Below are 22,482 nucleotides of genomic sequence, written 5' to 3'. Positions count from 1 at the left end.
TATCCCTTTTAAAGCAAATGAAGATGTCATGATGAGGGAATCCGGTATAGTGTAAACGCGGCCAAAATGTTATTTTTTAAGGAGTAATAAATTTAAATACTCTGGTATACGAACAATGAATTCACATTAACCTCATCTACGCTGTTTTAACCTCAAAAGAATCTTTTATAACGGTTCTCCCTGAACGCCATACTTTCTGTAAATATCAACCCTTTTACAAAATTTCCTAGAGGCAGAAAACTGGAGCAGCCGGAGAAAAAATGCAAGCAAAAGCTCACAAACTCATCTCACATTCGCATGCTAATTTTATTTTGACCAGGGAACGAACTCGCAAAACAGCTGTATGTGCCACTGTAGGTGCTCACTCCGATGAAGACTGAGATAGATTCAGTTTAATGTTTTATCAATCTTTACTGCTGACAAGGTAATTGAATTGTTTAATTAGGCGTAGAAAGTGTGTAATTCAGATAATATATTAATTGATAAGAATGAATGCACGCAACGCACAGAACATGAATGGACCAGAAATTGACTAGAAGCACAAATATCAATGCAGTTAGATATAGTTATAAGACCGTCAACGAGCAGATATAAGCTAAGATCAAGACTTAACTACGGATTTTACAAGAATTATCAAAGTTTGCCAATATCAAATTTTTATACCCTTAAGTGCTAATGACATCGGCCTATACGGAACGTCCATTGTCCCCAATAATCCGTTTCTACAGCAATGGACTTGGGTTTACATTAATGAAGTTTCACTTAACTTCGTTTTGACCGTGATATAGAGTGGTTTTGTATAAAATATAATAAACTAAAATCTTACTGCATATTTCAACGATATATAAGGGGATACTAAAACTTATATCAGGAAGTATATGGGTATTTTCCATAATCACACTGGTAATTGAATTTTAAATAATAATGCTGACTTCTGGGATACATGTTAGTGGAAAGAATAGATTCAGACGTCAGACCTTTTCTACCTCGTGGTCGTTAAATTCATTTAGTTTCATGTCGTCTTCATTGAAACGTGCTCTGACAATATTTATTCTGGTAAGTGTGAATTTTAGCTGTTTTCATCGTGTTAAAGGGAAGTATAGCAAAGCTAAAACAATCAATACAACACAACAGCCTATTTTATTTTCGAGATAACTTAAAATGACGCTTGTTCGTTGACAAATTTCTAGAGAATATTTTACCAATTGGATTTTAAACTATTCACCATTTCAAATGCTTTTATTTTAATGTGGAATGGGTGACTTGCGTAACGTTGAACGGGGGAATATTTTGCACTAAAAGTTTCCGCTTATTGACTTGTTTTATCTCCAAAACTCTGGAAAATTAGCTTCAGTTAAATAGTTGAGGGTAAAACGTCGAGCGCCAGGTATCTAAGAACGTAGCTTGACGATTTTCCGATTTTAAAGTAAACCATATCGCTGTCTATTCGTGAATAAGAAAACAAAACGGAAAATTTGTCTTTTCACCATTCAATTCTCTATATTTGCCAGATATTTGCTTATTTTAAAACAAAATGGCGGACACCAGGAAATTTTACTTCCTGTGTCCAAACTCTTTCGCAAAATCATTCTTCCGAGAGGAGAATAGCAGCGATTTCGAAATAAAATCGATTTTTCTAGGTTTTGAAAAGAGTTGCGCGATGTCTTCCAATTCATCTGATGATGAATCTGATCGTTCGTCATCTTCCAGCTTTCCTGAATATGAGATATGTATGAGCGAGGTATAAATAATAAAATATTTAAAGTGTTGATCTTCTGGTGAGTTTTCACATTAAGATTAAAACATCTCTTTTCATTTAGAAATTAGACGGTATTCCACCATCGCATGTTGTCAACATTGAAACAAATATGGCGATACGTTGTTTGTGTTATTTATCATCAATGAAAAGTTTCTTGTACAGCTACAAGAGCGATACACTAGGACTTATAAGTGAAGATTTTAAATCTGATGTCAAGAAATTCATTGATATAAAATTTGAAAACAGCTCGAAAAAATATGTGTTAGGTCTTAACCCTCATACAAAATGGGCCGTCTCTTGGGACGGTTCTTTAATAGCTGCAAGTGCAGCGTTCTTTTGTCGTCCGTCACACAATATTCTCGGTTTTGCTTTGATTGTTTTTGCCTTACCTGAGCATCAGGTCGGAAAGTTACCTAAACCGGTATATTGCATAAACTGTCTTCATGCTCGCACTTCTCAACTTAAGTTCTTCCCAGATGGAAAGAGAATTGCCGTAACTATTTGTTTGGATCCTGATTTTCCCATGACTTGGATCGTTTTGGTGTCGTGTGTATAAACTACCAGACGGTTTGTGGAACGTAGAAGAATCTATAAAGACGGACCCGACCAATGGATTGATCTTAAAGTTGAATTTAGGGAGTTGATTGCATTCAGTTAGGTTGTCCTTTCTTAAAACGGATCTTGAGGCAAATGAGCGTGACGAGCAAGTGTTAAAAGAAAGACGTGAAAGTGGGAATGAAAGTGATGTTGAAGATTATTTAAATTTGCGGGCGGAGTATCGTGCTGATGGCTTTAGTTGTTTGGCTCTATCTCCTGATGCCAGCCGTCTTTGGCAGGAAGCACTGATGGCGAACTGTTCAATTTTGATGCTGACAGTTTAAAACTACTGCAACGTCTTCGTGTTTACGATTATTATACAGCAGTTGAAAAATGCTGCTATAATCCTGCATTTGGTCATGAGGAACTTGCAATATGTGATCGTTACGGGCTGTTTTGTGTGTGGCGCGTTTTAAATCTTTCTGACAATTCTGAAAATTTCCAACTAGCCCATCGAACAAGATTGGCTGTTCACCCAAAACATCACAATTACTTTTTTTTGCATAATGATATCTGTTACTCTCCTGATGGAAAACTTATTGCTGTTACCATAGCTTGTCCGTTTGATTACATTGTTAACACGTTCATTATTGGCTCACGTTCTGGTGAACTTTGTTACACGTTGGATTGCGTAGATGAACCTGATCGACAGTGTCCGAAATCTGATTGTCTGACCTCGTTTTTTGGTAATTTGTGTCAAGTGGCTTCAGTCACTGGTGTTCATTCTCGCGTTTTTTTCTGGAAGTTACCTGTTGTCTACGATTTACAAACATTGTGTTTACTCACAATCAAAGCACTTATCTCTTATAATAATGTTGAAAAACTCAACATACCTTTTTGTTTAAAAAAAGAGTTGAAGTATATTTATTCTTACTGTACTTGAGAATGTCATTTAATAACTATCGTCTATCACAACAGTGATGCTTAAAACCTGGACTTCTATTGGTTATAACTTGTAAACATGTGCATTTGAATCTATGTAGGATAATTCATAATACGTGAGTGTATTCGAAAACTGGACTTCTTTTGTTAAAATTATGCAAATTTGGATATATAAGTGAAATATTTATTCAAAGACGTTTAGCTACCTCATCAAATTACGTTAATTTCCACCAGGGGCATAATAAGTAGAAATTTTCAAAATGATATAAAGTACACAGAAGTAATTTATAAAACACTTAAATACGTAAACTCTTAATAACTAAATTATTAAGCGCTTAATATCCGAATGCGAGGTCTTTACAGAGAAATATCGGACCGAGGTCTTTTGTATCAGGTCTGATATTTCTCAGTAAAGTCCGAGAAAGTGAGGTTATTAAAAGCTTTATTATATGGCATTATTTAACTTGAAACGAAGCTTGCTTTTTTCTCGTCTTTGTTGTATTTTTACCGGTTGGCTTTCAATTTTCATGTTTTTCTCCATAAAAAATAAATCGTTTCAAATTGTATCGTCTGGATATTTAGTTTAACAGTTTTTTAAGTGTTTTTTCTTCGAGTCACATTCGTAAATAGTTTTTTATTTGCGTTTGGTTTGCGTTTTGCTGTTTGCATTACAAAGTTTGTTTACATTTGACTGTAAAGTTTTGCGTTTTGGACCGTGGTCTATTACAGGATTATAATGGGTCTCCAAAAATGTTTCTAAGCTTATCAAATCGTACCATTTAGCCGTAAGTCACGCTTGCCATGAAGTGACAAATATTTATATATTAAAAATTAAATATTTTCGATAAACAAAAGCACTAAAATACAAATGAAAGATACTCTTTTATGACTAGACATAGTATATAAGTTTAATTCATTAACAGAAATGTAATATTCCTTTACTAATGTTTAATTCTCTTTATCAATCATTTTGAGCTGCAATTTTTGTTTTAAAGGAAGAAAAGGGATTAACTCTCTCTAACATTAGTTCGAAAGGAATGCTTCATTTTAAGACTTTTTAAGAACGTGAGTGTAGTGGACAAAGAAAACTTGTAATATTCCGTAGATTTTAGATAGTTGTCTCATCAACGAGTTTCATCACAAAATATCGATCACCAATCGTAAAACTTTATTGACAATACAAAAATACAAAGGGTTGATGTTTATAAATAATTGTAGCGTAGATCGTCCCGGTATATGAAGATCAGAGAAGGACTGTTGGTGTTTGCGTTGACTGTCAAAACATGGCTCAAAAAATTCACTTTATTACGATGTTATTAATTTATAAAAGTGTATCAACAAAAACTTAAAAATGTCTTGCTTTAAACATTTCTAATAGTCAAAGCCTTTTCAAAAAAACAAAAAAAGAAAAATTAATTTTCCTCAACAAATGCCTATGTATCCTATATTTCTTTTTCTATTTCTGACATCCGAACAGGCTTTCTTCTAACATTTCTAACATTAAGTCTTGTAGACAAAAAAAATGGAAAGTTTTTATTTTTACTCTGTGGCTGTAATTTTTTTTCGATGATTGCACAACTGTAAAAGCTCTGCGTAACTTAAAGTTTCTAAGTTATAATTCGTTGTCTGACGAAAAAGCTTATCGCGGTGTACATCAAACGAATGGAAGATGCATAGTTATTGATTATAAACATAGCATGCAAACGTGCCTGAATGTATTAATTAGGGGTCGCAAGTTGAAATGATCTCAAAAATTTGATAATTTAAAAACAAGACACCTCTCTTTTGCGTGTCGGTTTCGGCGATAAAACTACATGTTTTTCCTTCCCAAAGATAAGTTTGTCAAACTCAAAGCTGTCAGCCCAAAGTAATAAAAATTTTGAAAGACAAACATCCATACTAATTATAACTTTTTAAAACGTTGATTAAAATGCGCAGTTAACGAAGGCGTGAGAGGACAGTATCTTGCAAATGGTTATAAAGGAAATCCTTTAACTGATAACAGGAAATATAAGAATATCTTCCCTGAATAGCAATGAATTATGGGATGGAATAGACTCAGATCACTTCCTCTGTTCTTCACCCTCGTGGTCGTTGACTGAACTTTAAATTCAGCTGCCTGTGAACCATTGTGGTTGAATGTCGCCTTCATTGAAACGTGCTCTGACAACATTTTTTCTGGTAAGTGTGAATTTTTGTTGTTGAGTTTATCATTTTAAAGAAAAATGGAGAAGCCTAAATAATCATTAAATAAGACCAGCTCATTTTATATTCGAGACACCTTAAAAAAATCGTTTTGCTCGTCAGAAATTTCTAAAGAAGATATTAAATAGGATTTGTATTTGGCGCTTTAATGTGTATAATGAGTTAATTGCGTTGAATAGTGGAATGTTTTGCACAAAATTTTCCGCTTATTGACTTATTTCAACTTTATAAAGCTGGGAAACTATCTTCAGATGAAACTATCTTTATAAAGATGGTCGAGTCTCGAGGGTAAAGTCAAGTATCATGCATGAAAGTTCGTTGCTTAATTGTCCGTTTGTAATTTTCCCTTTTCTGGAGTAAACTAACTTTTCGTAATGTTACATTGTGAACGCTTATGAAATATACACTGTGTACGTAGAGCAGGCGGTTAGGTATACAGATGTTTTTATTCTGCGGCCGAGCGAAATTATAAGCCAGCTTCTACCATAGTCCGTAGAAATATGTTTCAATGATGGTATTAACACTATTAGAAAAGCAGAAATATGCAATGTGTTCCAAAGAAAAACAGATTTCGCACAAATGATTATGTATGCATAAAATGAAATCTGCATGTGATGATTTAGCCTTCTCTAGCCATTTGTTCCGTCTGGTTAAAGTTACAAATGCTTGTCTATCTTTATTTGCAAGTTATGAAAAATATGTTGACGTTTTTACGGCTGTTATAACTTATTTAATGTTGCTTTATCTTTACAGAGCAGTGACGGAATAAATTTGAGATATAAATCAGTGAATGATAATACTTTTAACTTGTTTTGCTTTAAAACTGTCGAAACCTTTAAACACTATAAAGTCCCAGAAGTGTAGAATTATCAGGTTTATTAAGCTTTTGTAAATGCTAATTACTTTATTATGCATAATAATTGCGGCAACTACGTAATTAAAAAAATGCAAATGTCGATTGTCATTTATTGGAGGTCATTCATTCATCAATTTTAGCTGTTTTTATCATGTTAAAGAGAAGTAGCAAAGCCAAAACAATCAATACGTAACAATAGCTTATTTTATTTTCAGGATAACTTAAAAACAACGCTTGTTCGTTGGAAATTTCCATAGAATATTTTACGAATGGGATTTTAAGGTATTTGCCATTTCAAACGCTTTTATTTTAATGTGTAATGACCGACTTGCGTATCGTTGAACGCAGGAATATTTTGCACTAAAAGTTTGCGCTTATTGACTTCTTTCACTCCACAACACCAGAAAATTAGCTTCAGTTTAATGGTTGAGATTAAAATGTCGAGCGTCAGGTATCTAAGAACGTTGCTTGCTGATTTTCCGAGTTTGAAGTAAACCATATTGCCGCCTATTCATGAATAAGAAATCAAAACGGAAAATTTGTCTTTTCACCATTCAATTCTCTATATTTGCCAGATATTTCCTGGTTTCAAAACAAAAATAGTGGACACTAGGCAATTATACTTCCTCTGCCACAACTATTTCGTATGTTAGGCTATAGGAATATCTTATACAGATCGAGTCTATAGAGTCGAGACACACATGAATGCATTACCACTAAAGATGTCATTTTACAAACAATGCAAGGGATACCAACAAAATCATGCTTCCTAGACGAGAATGGAAGCAATTAGAAATATAATCGATTTCTTTAGGTTGAGAGAGTTGTGAGATGTATTCCGATTCCTCTGATGACGAATCTGAACGTTCGTCAACTCCCAGCTTTCCTGAATATGAGATATGTATGAGCGAGGTATAAACCATAAAATATTTGAAATATTGAACTTCTGGTGAGCTTTTCCCATTAAGATTAAAACATCTCTTTTTTTAATTAGAAATTAGACGGTATTTTGCCATCGCATGTCGTCAACATTGAAACAAATATGGATATACATTTTTTGTGTTATTTTTCATCCTTGAAAAGTTTCTTGTACAGTCACAGGAGCGATGCACTAGGACTTATAAGTGAAGATTTTAAATCTGATGTGAAGAAATTCATGGGGATATAAAATTTGAAAAGGACTCGAACAATTATTTTTTGGCCTTTTACCCTGCTACAAAATGGGCCGTCTCTTGGGACGGTTCGTTAATCGCTGTAAGTGCAGCACTCAATCACCGTCACAGACATAATATTATCAATTTTGTTTTGATTGTTTTTGCCATCCCAGATAATGAGGTCGGCCAGCTACCTAAACCGGTATATTGCATAAACTGTTTTTATGCTCGCGCTTCTCAACTTAAGATCTTCCCAGATGGAAAGAGAATTGCAGTCACTAATTGTATGGATCTTGAATTTCCCCATGACTTGGATCATTTTTGGTGGCGTGTTTATAAACTACCAGACGGTTTGTGGAACGAAGAAGAATCTTCAAAAGACGAACCCGACCAATGGAATGATCTTAAAGTTGAATTTAGTGGAATGGATTGCCATCAATTGGTTTGTCCTATACTTAATACGGATCTTGAGTTGAATGAGCGTGACGAGCAAGTGTTAAAAGAAAGACGTAAAAGTGGGACAGAAAGTGATGTTGAAGATTATTTACATTTGCGTGCGGAGTATCGTGGTGATGGCTTTAGTTGTTTGGCTCTATCTCCTGATGCTAGCCGTCTTTTTTTTGCAGGAAGCACTGATGGCGAACTGTTCAATTTTGATGCTGACAGTTTAAAACTTCTGCAACGCGTTCGTGTTTACGATTATTATATAGCAGTTAAAAAATGCTGCTACAATCCGGCATTTGACTGTGGGGAACTTGCAACGTGTGATCGTTACGGGCTGTTTTGTGTGTGGCGCGTTTTAAATCATTCTGACAATTCTGAAAATTTCCAATTAGCCCACCGAAAAAGGTTGGCTGTTCACCCAAAACATCACAATTACTTTGCTTTGCTTAATGATATCAGTTATTCTCCTGACGGAAAACGTATTGCTGTTACCATAGCTTGTCCGATGGATTACATTGTTAAGACATTCATTATTGGCTCACGTTCTGGTGAAATTTGTTATACGTTGGATTGCGTTGATGAACCTGATCGACAGTGTCCGAACGTTGAATGTCTGACCTCGTTCTTTGGTAATTTGTGTCAAGTTGCTTCAGTCACAGGTGTTCATTCTCGCGTTTTTTTCTGGAAGTTACCTGTTGTCTACGATTTACAAACATTGTGCTTACTCAAAATCAAAGCGTTTGTCTCTTATAATAACGTTGAGAAACTCAACATACCTTCTTGTTTAAAAAAAGAGTTGAAGTATATTTATTCTTACTGTACTTGAGAAAGACATTTAATAACTATCGTCCGTTGGGCGTTCTATCACAGCAGTAATGTTTAAAACTGGACTTCTATTGGTTATATCTCGTAAACATGTGCACTTGAATCTATGTTGGCTAATTCATAACACTTGAGTAAATTCGATAACTAGCTTCAATTGACAATTATTCGTATACCAGAGCATTTTTGGTTGATTCATTATAATTATACCACGCGGTTGGCTTGGAATACTGGACTTCTTTTCTTTAAATTCTGTAAATTTACATAGAATGAAATATTCATTGAACACGTTTACCACATCGAGTTATGTTAATTTTCACCAAGGGCATGTGAAATAAAAATTTGCAGAAAAAGTATAAAGTACATTAAAGTAATTTATAAAACACTGAAATACGTAAACGCGTAATAACTAAATTATCAAGATCTTAATAACCGAGAGTGAGGTCTTTACAGAAAAATATTGCACAGAGGTTACCAAGGCAAATTTCTGATTGATGACTTTGGCATTAGTCAAAAATTGAAGAATGGTTCTAAGACATATGAAATTATGTTGTTGTTATCACGTTTGTTTTTTAGAATTCAGGAATGATAATGTATTATGTTGCAACAAAAGGGAAAAATCCCTTTCGAACTACACTACATAGACAAATCAACACGTTGAATGGAAAACCTGTAGGCTTGAACGACATCAAAAATTAGGCATTGAAGGAGCTTTTGTCGTGGATTTCAAATCTACGACCCTTAGATGGACCATATGCCAAAGAGACGATGAAACAACCGTTTCTTATGTCGAATGATGAGAAGTTTAAAATGTTTTGTAAAGTAGGTAACTGTCAGTCAATTAAGATAAATGATTCCATTCAAATGTCGTTGAACAATTAAATTGTTATTCCTCAGATTGGAAAAGTCAAATGGATAGTGATATATATGATTATTTGGTAAATGAAAAGGTTTATAGTAATAAGCCTTCATGGACAGAATGCTTGAGGCTTACTCGAAATATTTGCCAACATTGGTACGATCAACCACGGCCAAGGCGACAACCAGAACCATTTTATAAGATTGGTGATCACAAGGCGTATTTCCTCAAAACATTCCACAATCTCCGTGTTCGGGTGAATGCTGCTGTCAGATCAAATGACGAATTAAAAACATTCCCAAACTCAAGAGCTTCTTCAATTTCAGTGAAAGAAAGCCAAATCAATGAACAGTTTTTAACTGCAAAAACAGTCAGTAAAATGTTAGTAGCCCTGAAGAAATCAAAGCTATCCTTTTTATAAATCTTCTTTTGTGTGAATGTAATTAAAAATATTTTTCCTGAGCCAGTTGTATTATACATACTCACTTTTCTGGTGAATTTAATTAATATTGCAATAAACTGATTATTTATTTTTTAATTCTTAGTTATACTTTAGAATAAAGATTAATTCATAAAGGTGTTTACGTATACATTTAAGTTTCCTGTGTTTGATATAAAGAAAAGTACTACTTTTATCAATACAGAAAAACTAACATAACAATTAAAGTATTCACATCATTTGTAGTAGTATATTGCAGCACATTATCGCTAATCATTACTCTGAAATATTTCTGCCTGGAAATTATTTGGTGCAGAATTAAATATGGCGCCTTTAATAGTGCGTGAACTCCAGTACTGTGTGAATTCTAATATAAGCAATGTATTGATGAATAGACACGATTTGCTTGCAAGAAAGTAAATTGGTAAGGGAGCAAGGTTTCTCTTGTCATTACAAAAATGCATCCAGCCAAGGTTTAAGATCATAGGATTACAAGAAGAATACGAGAAGATGGGAGAAGCTACCACTACAAAATTTATCCGGACAACTTTACGTTAGAGAGAAATCCATTATTAGCCACACAAAGTAAGAGATTTCTCTTTCTAACTTCATTGAGTAGAGATCATCATACATAAGACTTTTTTATATCGTGATTGTGGTAGACAAAGACAGCTGCAATATTCCATAGATTATATAGGTAGTTGTCTCATCTTTAATAGTAAACAAATTAGAGTAGCTGAGTGCCGTATAATTCAGCAACTTTTACATAATTTTAGCCTTGCTCATATTAATGATAATTCGACACATCTTTTTTTTTAATTTTTAAGTCTGGACGATTGTGTTTTAATGAACACATCCCATAATTCTTTACAGTATTCAAAAGTAAGGGCAAACTATAGCGTTGTATAGACTGAATTGTTTATAGAGTTTATACAGAATTGTTTATCATCAAAACCTTGTAACCTCTTTATAACAGAAATCGTTGATGTGACTTTTTTGCAAATATTATCAGTGCTATGCATTTCCACAATAAATTTTTGTCAAGTGGAACCCGAAAGTATTAGACTCACCTATTCTTTCGACACGATGGTGTTCAATAATTTAACATTTACTTTAAGATACGAAATATATTATTGCATTTCTTTTCAGTCAATTAAATAAACTCATCTTAAGTGACGTTAAGACTAAGCTTATAAGAAATCATCCATTTTCTAAGGTTTTTGAAATCAGATTGCACGGAAATTGCCAGACGAGTATGGAGTCGTCAGTATCAATATCTGCAAAAAAATTGAATTTTTGTTTTTAATAGGCATTGACACAATCCTTGATGTATGGCAAAAAAATCAATGGCCCTAAATATAGAATCTTAATTGTGTCACTCCACACTTAATAAATTTTTCTGACAAAAAAAATGTATTTTTTTGACAACTCTGTGTATGATTTAAAACAAGAATCAAAGAGCGTCAAAGCGTTTTGTTTTATACAATAGAGCTCTAATTTTTTTGTTATCTAGTAGGCCAAAAATAACAGAGGAAGTGATTTATTTAGCCCCAAATAGCTAATTAAGTAATGGTATTGATAATTTCTTTTTGTGGGAATTGTAATCCAAGAGACTCCATTTGATCTAATCTTTCTATGATGAATTCGATTTGTGCCCAGGCATAGATTTGTACCACAGAGCACGCTCACGAGTTTCGTCACAGAACATTGATGATCAAATGATTCTATTCAGCATTGCTTCTTGTTCCTAAAACTACATTTGACAATAAAGCTCCCAGCGTACGCTCGAGAGTTTTGGATGAGGGCTCATGGACCAATGGGAACACGAATGATTCCAAGAAGGTTGACGACGATAAAAGGAATGTCATAGGAAAGAATGTTTTATGAATTGCGGTTTTTGAAAGGTGCTTCATTTCTTCATTCAATTTCAAACACCGCACTGCATAAAACATTCTTTCATATGACATTCCTTTCACGAGAAAACATGAGCCCAACAAAATTGACCTGCTCTCAACTGTGTGACTTCATAGCTCAGTTGGTTAGAGCAGATCATATCTTCATTCAAACTTGACTACGTTGCCGACCTGGAATCAGCTTTAAAGTACACCAACTTAAAAGACCAAACGAAAGAAGACATTGGTCACAAGATCACCAATAACCTTGCCACAAACCACCAGTCACCCTAAACAACGAAGAACTACGAGCAATTAATAACCTACAGAACGACGACCAAATAATCATATTACGAGCTAACAATGGACGCAAAACAGTTATCATGGACAAAGCCAAAAGCCTCCTACAAGACACCACCACCTACGAACTTCTCCACACAGACCCCAGCAAAACGATCACTAACCGCATCAACCAGAAACTTAAACAACTAAAAGACAAAAAGAAACTAAACGAAAACGACTACAGAAGAATCCGACTAAATGACGCATCCACCACCAAATTCTACGGACTACCGAAAATCCACAAAGAAAACAACCCGCTTCGACCTATCGTATCGCTTACAGGATCACCTACGTATGAACTTTTAAAATATCTTTGTAACATTCTCTATCCATTAGTCAAAAATCACCTCACACCATCAGAAATGCCACCACTTTCCTCGCCCGTATTGAAAACATTAAACTACGACCAGACGAAATCATGACATCCTACGACGTGACATCACTCTTCACATCCATACCACTAGACATAGCCAAACAAATTACAAACGAACTACTCACAAACAACAAAACTTGGTAAGCTACAACACAACTAGACAAAAATGACATCCCAGACTTACTCAACCTTTGCCTCTCAACTGAATTCGCCTTCCAAAACACATACTACAGACAAATTTCAGGCATACCAATGGGTTCACCACTATACACCCTCCTCGCAGAAGCCGTTATACGTCACCTCGAAAAGCAATCAGTCATCAACAACGCATACATCAGACTATGGAAATGATATGTCGACGACATCTTTGCCATTGTCAAGAAAGACAAAACTGAACAAGACCTACACACCATAAACAATACCACAAAGAACAAAACCTTCACTAAAGACGAAGACCACGACAAACAACTTACTTTACTCGACATCCTACTGCACTACTTATACTGCAACTACTTATACTGCACATTTATTACAAACAATTACCCTAGAAACTTCACAAAAAAAACTATAAACAAAATACAAAATAAACTACAAACCGACAAGAGCAACAAGAAACCGGACGAAACAATAAAAGTCGTGACATTACCACACATAAACAGAACATCAGATATGACTGCCAGATTTCTTCGACCATTTAATATTAACGTCGCCTACAAACCTACACAAAAACTGAAATCGTGTTTCACGAAACATAACAGATACCAGGCCATAGCCTTTGTTCCCATGACCGGGGAAAGCAGCCCGTTTTACCAAACATAAAGACAAAACATCAATTCATGATACAACTGACGCGATCTACATGATACCATGTAAAGAGTATTCAAAGCAATACATAGGACAAACATCAAAGAAAATCGAAACAACACTCACAGAACACAAAAACGCCATAAAACGACGAGATCCGAACTCACTACCGGCAGAACACACCCATGGAAACAACCACACATTCGACTGGACAGAAACTAAAGTACTCCTACGCGCAAAGACTAAACGCGCACGTGAATTCAAAGAAGTTTGGTACAGTAAAGACAACGACACAATAAACAGACATATCGACATACCCTTCATATACTCACAACTAAAGAAAAAGGACAATAAAACTAAAAAACAACACCAAAAGTACAACATCACTCTCTAATAATATTAACACCGATCTTATTCACAATACCCCATAACCCATGGCAACGCAATTCATGCACCCATCCAATCACATTACTCCACCCGCTAATCCAATTGGACGCTCTATGCGTCTACAAACTAAAAGCAAGTGTAAATAGATAAATTCTCCTACCGATGAAGGCTCGAAGCAACGAGTCAAAAGCTCAATAAAGTTATTTGTGAAATCCGGAGAAACTTTTATTTTTGAGCAATGTAATACCTGGATTACCAATCACATGTATATGCTCTTCTTAACTTCTTATATCCAAACAACATAGTATGCACAGTCTCGGCGTTGGCAGATCGTAAGCCATCTTGTCTGCGATTGCTATTTTGCTACTTTTGATTTTGTACGACAAGTAATGGACGACATACTTCTTTCACATGAAAACTGGCTGGATTCATGATCGATTTTAACGATCATGTCTAAACATATTTAAACAATTGGAGCAGATTTACAAGTTTTGATGCTTCAGTGAATTTTGAGTAAGATAGTTTTTACTAGATTTTGCAGGATTTTTCAACACACCTATTCATATGGCATTTTCGCGACTACTTGTATATATATGTACATGTATACATACTTTGTTGGAGTGTTTGAGTACGACATTCACAATCAATGCAAAATTTATCAATTCATACAATATTTGACATAACGCGCTAGCTATGTTTGTGACTGCCTGCCATTCGTTGGGGATATTGTGTGGAAGAATGAGAAAATTATTTCATTTTGGAATTAAAGTCTTATAGCATCATTCCATATGATATATTGTCTAGTAAAGTTAAAAGTCTAAAATATGAAATACTGAATTATCTGGCTTGCAGTGATGTACTGTGCAACCACAGGCATAGGTATGTTTGTTATTTTCAGATAACATCTCTAATTGCCACTTAACGTAATTAAATCACAAATACAAAACATTTTCTAAGTATTCTTACGTCTTAATAAATTTAAAACAATGATTAAACAAGTCACGTCTTGTTATTTTTCTTGCGAAAAGCGGAAAATTTTGCCAATAAATTCCGGACTTGTCAAAATTAGTCGACGTTGTTTGAAAGACGCTTATAAAAATATTTATTAGACTCAGAGGTTAGACATGAAACATGTCTAGTAAGTTCTATAGAAGTTAAAAATAAATATAACAAATTCCACAGGCATTAGTGCGAAAAGTAAATTGGTTGTCGACTGTCGCCAACGCAATTACTGTAGCTAAAGTTAACATAGTTTTTGTTGAAGATTTTGTGGAGAGTTGAAGAGGGCGAGAAATGCAACGTTTTGTTTTTACCTTCTTACAGTAAGGTGATTTAAGCCACAGGATGTTTTTTATTGAGATTTTTTCGTACATTTTTGGATTGGAGTTATACTTCCTGTTGGTTTTATGGTGACTTATTTACAGGCATCCATACAAATTCTAGATTCGCTCTTTAATATATGTTCATCTGACGATAGATATGAGAGACGACAGTCTGCAGAGTTTGGTAATTTCCAAAGTACACAAAATTTAACAAAACATTTCTATCTTTTTATGTTATACCGAGTTTTATATCCATTAATGACAATGTTTTGTATTTGACTTTCACAATCGATGCAAAATGTAAATATTCATAGGAAATTTGACATACTGCGCTATCTTTGTGACTGCAAGTCGTATGTGTGGGAAAGTTATGTGAAAAATGAGAAAAATGTTTCATTCTCGTTTCAAGTCTAAGTAGAACAATTCCACTTAGAAATTTTTGTGTCGTGAAGTTAAAAGTTTAAAATATGAAAACTTTAGCATTGCAGTGATGTACTGTATATTTCCAGGTATAGAGACGATTATTATTTTCAGATTACATTTCTGCCACGTAACATAATTAAATTAAAAATACAAAGCAAATATTTCACTTTCTAAATAACTTGCGCAACGTTAAATTCTGCTTATGAATATTACCGGTAGAATAATTTATATAATTGTCATGAACAGTCTCAGCGCAGTTTGAAACAAACTTTGAGAGGAAAGTCACTGAAAAATATAGAGGATTTTTCAAAAGTTATATATTTTTTAAAACTAGCAGGTTGTTAAACTTTTTTAAATAAAACAATTTTAGGTGTTAAACCAGTTCTGTCGTACAATTCATTCGTGTGAATGTCAACAATGGCGGAATCGACTCCTTCAAGTTCTTCGGAAGGCAATGAATTGAATGAAATGAGCGAACAAGCTCAGCCAGTTCTTGTTACGTTTGATGATGTGTCAACAGCTCAGTTTAGAATCCGAGATAGTGTGCCTCAAACTCCTTGCGAGGTAACATAATTTTGTACGAACATAATTTCTAATGAGATACGTTTAATTCAATGTCGTAATTATAAGCAAGTTACAAAATGTCACAAAGCGGACACGTTTTACTGAGCCAATAAATCCTGGACTTGTGACAATTAGTTGACGTAGTTTATTAGACGCTTCGAAAAGATGTTTATTATACTTAGAGGTTAGAAAAATTATGGGTCAAAAATGAAGAATACTTACCAGTTACGGCCAGGGGCGGATTTAGACTTGAGCAAACGTTGCAAAAGCAACAGCCAGAATTCTCGAAAAAATCAGTCGTCAAAAAATTGGATAAAACGATTTATTTTACAAATTTTGTATTGATGTGCAATGCAAGTAAATTCAATTAATTTTTAAATTGAAGCAATTCAGTGATTAACATGAAGTATTTGCTCATAAATCAAGTAAACGCGATCGGTGATCGTTGTCAACATTGGACAAAATATACTAGCAAAAGTAGAAATTACGCATAGGCATATTCATAGTTGCATTTTATTTTCAAAGTTTTTAAATTATTTTGCGCAATGGATACGAATTACTCAAACGATTCCTCTAGTAATTATTCTAGAAGCGGTGTTTCAAACTACGAAGAAATGATTAACGATCAAAACATGATTCAAACATATGCTTATGAGCCGATTGAAACAGATTCTAGCGACGAGCCTATGGACGACGCCGACGAATTTGCCGCTGCATCATAGAATGAATCCGCCAAACCGCGCATTGACGTAGCGACGAAAAACCGCTGCTGGACGGCGGCTTCCCTTGCAAGTACACAATGGCGATCGAACAAGAGGCAAAAATAAACACATTTAAGGCATTATTTCTCGAGTTAAATTTGAATTGGAAACCTAGGATTTCGCGAGAGAGGTAAGAACAATATACACTCTCATATCAGTGATGGTTGTGTTAAGGTCCGACTACTCCTTTAAAGCGTAAAATTTGTTTATTTACTTTAAAACTTTAAGACACCTGTTCAAAATGCAAATTTTTACCAAAATTATAAATGTTTTATTATCAAGACAACGACAACATGTCAAATGGAAACGAGCGGGAAAGAATATCACCGGCAAAGATTTGAAAATGGTTACAATTTAAAAACGCCTCAAGATAAAATATTAACAGACGGTGAATTTAGATTACATGTTTGTAATTGGGCTTTAGATCATTATTTTGGTGGCACAAATACATCTGATTTTCTTAATGGGAAGTCACATTTATCAAAAATCAAATACTTGGAAGAATGGAATAAAGCTGTAAAAACCGAAACACAAGCAAACAGAGATAGAATACGCTCTTCGAAATATCAATTGAAACAATTAAGAGAGGAAAACAATTTAGAACAACAAAGAAATAACAACAATTTTTATAAATTACAAGGCGAAATAGAAGAAAGAGAAAAACGACACCGTGAAGAAGTAACACAAGCAGCAAGAAGAGGTAGAAATGAAGCTTCTCCTGAAATTGAAAGACAAAATCAACAAGAAAATCAACAGTCTCGACAACAGCAACAAACTTTTACTACAACTAATGATGATGACGAAGAGCAACGACTTCAACAACAAGAGATTATATATATTCCTGATGATAACGAAGAACAACATAGCGAAGAAAATCAAACAGAAGAACAACAACAATTTAGAAATGATGATTTTATAACACATTGTAGAAATAATGCACATTATATTTCAATTTTTTTAAATGATTTAGAATATTATAAAAAATGTAGATTAAAGAAAGAATTTATTGATGATTGTTTCAATCATGAAAGTAAAGTTCAAGCCTTAATAGATAAATTAAAAGCAACGAATCGACAGCGAAACAATAGATTTCAACCATATTGAAAATAAAAATGTAATTTAAAAATATGAATATTATATACAGTTTTGTAAGAAGTTCATTTTACAAAAATGATATATCACACTATTTGTCTTTAATAATTCCAACTTCTATTAGCTTTTGTGATATAATAGAGTTGTCTTCTTGGTTAGGAATGAGACTAAAGATCTCATCAACTTTCTCTTTTCCCTATAAGTGTTGGTAGTTATAATATCGATAAAATGGAACAAGTATTGCGAGAAGATAATCGATGTATACATTTATTGCCGCTAGAAGAAGAAACTGCACGCGAAAATCGTCGTATTGATAATGATATTAGGGAGTTTTAGCAGAGCCTACGAGTACGACTACGAGTACGATTTACGTCATTTTAGCGCGAAAACATTGTTGCGACAACTAAAACACGTAGCCGTCATCAATCTGAGTACGATGTTTTGTAAAAAATTCGTAGTCGCGACTACGATGTCTTTTTAAGCAAAGAAAGTAGGTATATTTCTTCATTCTATAAGAAATTAGTATACAGTATTATTTTCGAGCATCCAGGCTTTAATTTAGAACCCTTTTTGAGCGCAGATGTTCATTAAAAAGGAAAATATGACCTGCAAAACTTTCATGTATTTCGTACGCAAAGTGAAAGGTAAACAAACAATAAAATAGCACAAATATATCGTACATAAAACTTAAAATAGTGAAGATTTTTCAGTCTAAAGAGTCCTATATTCTCGCAAAACCAGTATTATCGATTCATTGATAACATTATTAACAAATAGAGCCGTAGCTGCTTCGCAAACGTCGGTGTTTTACACATTAAAAAGGCTCGTTCTGTTGTTTACAACTAAAGCAAAATTTTGACGAAGCGACAACGACAACAAACTTCCTCGTGCCATTCCCTTACACGGTCAAATTTCGTACTCGTTGTCGTAGTCGTACTCTTGCTAAAACTCCCTATTGATACAGTGTAACAAGCAGACGCGTCCAATCAACTGCAGCAAATGCATAATGTCATGAGGTCCGTGGTGTTTGTAATGAGGGTTTTAGTACAAGTAAGTGCCAGATTAAGTGGAATACTGGTGAACAGTGATGTCACATCAAAAGACACTAGTATATAGTTGTCCGGTATTTGTATAGTGCACAGTTTTTTAATGAAAGTTACAGTGGATTGTAGCTTGTGTTTTGATTTGTTTGAAAGTGGTTGCAGTATAATCAGAGAATAAAAATCGCAGTTATACATTTAACTATGCTTTTATCATACAATGTTGGTTCAACTTTTATTGTAATTATCTAAGAGCCTACAAATAATTACTAATGAGTTTCCACCTTCAAGCCAATGAAAATTATCTGTATTTGACGTCATTTTTAACGTGACAACTGACAAAACAAAACTTATATTGGCGGAATCTTGCTTGATATTCTCTTGTTTTTCAAATTATTTTTTCTTGATTTACTAAGACTAACGAAGTAAAAACGTTTGAAAAGTTTTACAAATATCAGTCAAGAGTGTTTTCATTGAAAATTTACGGGAAAAAGACGAAAGCATACTCAAAAATGATTTAATGTTGAAGCACGTAAAAAATGCTTCAGTATTTATAGCATAAAAGCTAGCTTCTGCTTTTATAAATGTATAACGAAACTTTTTCTGAATTCGGCTTTTGCACGATTTCAAGAATCATGAGAAAAATTTTTAATAACGTGCTCAACTCATTAAATAATTGTTAATTATTAAGTGATAAGTATCAGTTAACGTAAAATGGCACACTTTCATTTGCTCAGAAAGATTTTGCAAGCCACTTCTCTCCAGTGATGGATTTTGCGCTTCGTTAGCCACGGCAGTGGGAGTGTTAATAAATGAATGTTGTAAAAATTCACAGAAAACAATTAATTTTAAGTGAATAATACAACAAAGCTTCATTAGATGAGTACCCCCGGAAATTATAGCACTGGCAGCTACCGTTGGCATTTATTTCCTTATTTAATTGTCAGTGTCACTCGTTTAAGTTTGAAAAGGAACAAAAATTATTGACTTCTTTAAAATGTCTTCATTACATAAATGTCAACGTTATCCCTTTTTAGGATTCATTTTGGGTGTTTTTACCAAGAACCAAGAACTAATGAAAAATCGCAATGATGCATTAGTTTGTCAAAATATTAGAGAATTTAAAAACTAGGCAATACACATACTTTAAGATAATATGCTACTTTTGCAATTACCTTAAGACAGCACGGGATTGAGTCATAAAAGTAATAAGCTAGTAAATGGGAAATGCTTTTATATTACGAAAAAGATTTTGTTATGAAGAAATTATTTAGTAGTTTTTGTTTCTTGTCGTCATCTTCTAATTCTTCTTCCTCTTCTCTCCTTTTTTCTTCTTTTTCCTCCTCTTTTTCCTTCTCTCCTTCTTTATCTTTTTCTTCTTCTTTCTCTTCTTGTTCCTCTTCTTCTTGCATTTATTTGCTCTCAAGTTCTTTCGAATGTCTCCTCGGCTTAAATACATGTCCAAGCACAGTGCACAGTAAGCATCTATTATTTCTTAAATGACAAAATGACAATCCACGTTGCTTTTCCCAAGAAAATATATGCTTAAGTTTTCAATGCTCAAGAAATGCTTTTTCCAATGCCTTTTCAAAAATTATTTTTTTCAAATTTATGAATGTCTTCCGCATTTTGATAAATTCATGAATGCCTTCAGTCATTTTTAGCAGCAAAAATAAAAAAGCCTTAAATAAATTCAAACACGAAGAACTCATTATACGAAATTATTTTTTAGCACTGGTATAATAAAGAAGGATATATGATGAAGACCTCTTCGTACGCCGAAAAAACTGGATATCTCATGTAGATGAACGATGGTTTTTCATCCAAAGATTTTCTGTATCAAGGAATCGTCGTTAACATAGTCAGCAAGGATCTGTCCTGTTTACTGACAAATATAGTCTGTTATATTTGACAGCTAAAGAGAAATGGGAATGGTGCTTCTTCTAACTTCTGCTTTGGTGTAGCCATGGATCTAACGTAGGAGTTGTACTGTCATTAAAAGCATAGAATACAGGTCACACCGTAATTCCTCACCTATCGCCCCACAAGAGAAGTTTGTCTCCAACACAACACGTTCAAAAGAAAATTTTCAGTCGCAGAAAATAGAAACTTCTTTGGAAGCCTGGAGGCTAAGTAAAAAGGTTTTTCCTTCTACATGATTTCTTACATGGTGCTTTAATATTTAGAAATACTTGGCTTGTTTTCACTTGTTTACTTGATATACTAAAGGATTATTCTTATATGTTTTGACAGTAACACGCAGAATTAAATCGAAGAAGAAAACACCAACACAATACAAAAATCGTTTTACTGCTTGGGATCGTAAAGTATTACCGGGGGGAGTCTTTCTCAAAAAATTGATGTAAGCATGAAATTCGAGTGCATCGTAATAAATGATTTTAATACTAATTTTTGTGATTCAATAGATTGTTCTGCTTTTAAAAGATTTTGCATTTATGGTGTTTTACAAATACACGAAATATTCTCTGGGTGACTTGTTTCTCCATTATGGCTGCTTGCTTTTCGGAGTCAGTTTTTCCTTCTTTGGTATAATGGGGCTAATGTACATTATACATGTTATAATTTCTAGAAATAATTAATTTCAAATATGTTAATGTGTTAAAATTTATATAAATGAATATTCTCCCATCCATCCAAACGTTTACAAATGAATATTATCCCAACTAATAAAACTTGCATAAATTATTGTTCTCCCAAGTATAAAACTCGCTTAAATTAATGTTCTCCCAACTATCAAAACTTGGATAAGTAAATATGCTCCCAGTTATCAAAACTTCCATAAATGAATGTTCTCCCAACTATAAAAACAAAACGTGTACAAATGAATGTTCTCCCAACTATCAAAACGTGCATAATTGAATATCCTCCCAATCACCGAAACTTGCTTGAATGAATATCCACTTTTAGTAGTTATAGCAAACTTTAGTCAAAAAATATGTACGTGGGGTGCACAGCTGGAAAGCATCTTTTATGTGTCTTCACCCTTAAAGTGATATCACCTGAATATAGTAACACTTGAAGAAATAAAGAAATTTCAGGATAAGAATTATTTCACCAAGAAGCACTTTAGAAATAGCTTGGACACAAAAATCACATGGAACACATAGGCCTAATATATGGCATTTCAGGAAATTGGTTTTACCTTCCAAATTATTAGTTAATATAAACAATTTGTCTTTAAATGCTTTTTTTTCATAATTCTTAACAATATGTGGCTTTGATGGTTTTAAAAAAATGGAATTTAAAAATGCAAAGCTCAAAATAAATCGCGATTTTGCTGCCAAGCAAGAAACCCGATGTAGTCTTCATCGCAGAAACATAGCTTACATGATGCTTGTAATCTTGAGATATCTGAGTATAACATTGTTAATAAAAACAGAGCTTTTGGACTACCTGGTGGTGGTGTATATGTCCATATATAAAAAAAATCTATTCAGTTTACAG

General features: G+C 33.8%; 1 protein-coding gene and 1 long non-coding RNA gene across 4 annotated transcripts; both read left to right on the top strand.

The window, feature by feature from the left end:
- The first annotated feature begins 15,812 nt into the window (after positions 1–15,812).
- On the top strand, positions 15,813–18,063 carry LOC124448308 (transcription factor SPT20 homolog). 3 transcript variants are annotated; one of them, XM_046999321.1, is made up of 3 exons: positions 15,813–16,124; positions 16,714–17,015; positions 17,168–18,063. In XM_046999321.1, the coding sequence occupies exon 3, from the start codon at positions 17,186–17,188 to the stop codon at positions 17,987–17,989; it is 804 nt and encodes a 267-aa protein (XP_046855277.1). In that variant the 5' UTR covers positions 15,813–16,124; positions 16,714–17,015; positions 17,168–17,185; the 3' UTR covers positions 17,990–18,063. The 3 variants fall into 3 exon arrangements, with proteins under 3 accessions (XP_046855277.1, XP_046855278.1, XP_046855276.1); XM_046999322.1 differs by having other exon boundaries at positions 16,702–17,015; XM_046999320.1 differs by having other exon boundaries at positions 15,813–17,015.
- A 2,906-nt stretch (positions 18,064–20,969) lies between these two features.
- LOC124449569 lies at positions 20,970–21,426 on the top strand. The gene is made up of 2 exons (XR_006949446.1): positions 20,970–21,150; positions 21,271–21,426. It is a non-coding gene; the product is annotated as an uncharacterized LOC124449569 (long non-coding RNA).
- Positions 21,427–22,482: the final 1,056 nt, after the last annotated feature.

This window comes from Xenia sp. Carnegie-2017, unplaced genomic scaffold, assembly GCF_021976095.1.
Source record: "Xenia sp. Carnegie-2017 unplaced genomic scaffold, XeniaSp_v1 HiC_scaffold_23, whole genome shotgun sequence".
Taxonomy (NCBI): Eukaryota; Metazoa; Cnidaria; class Anthozoa; order Malacalcyonacea; family Xeniidae; genus Xenia; species Xenia sp. Carnegie-2017.
This window is presented reverse-complemented; position numbering and strand designations above follow the sequence as displayed.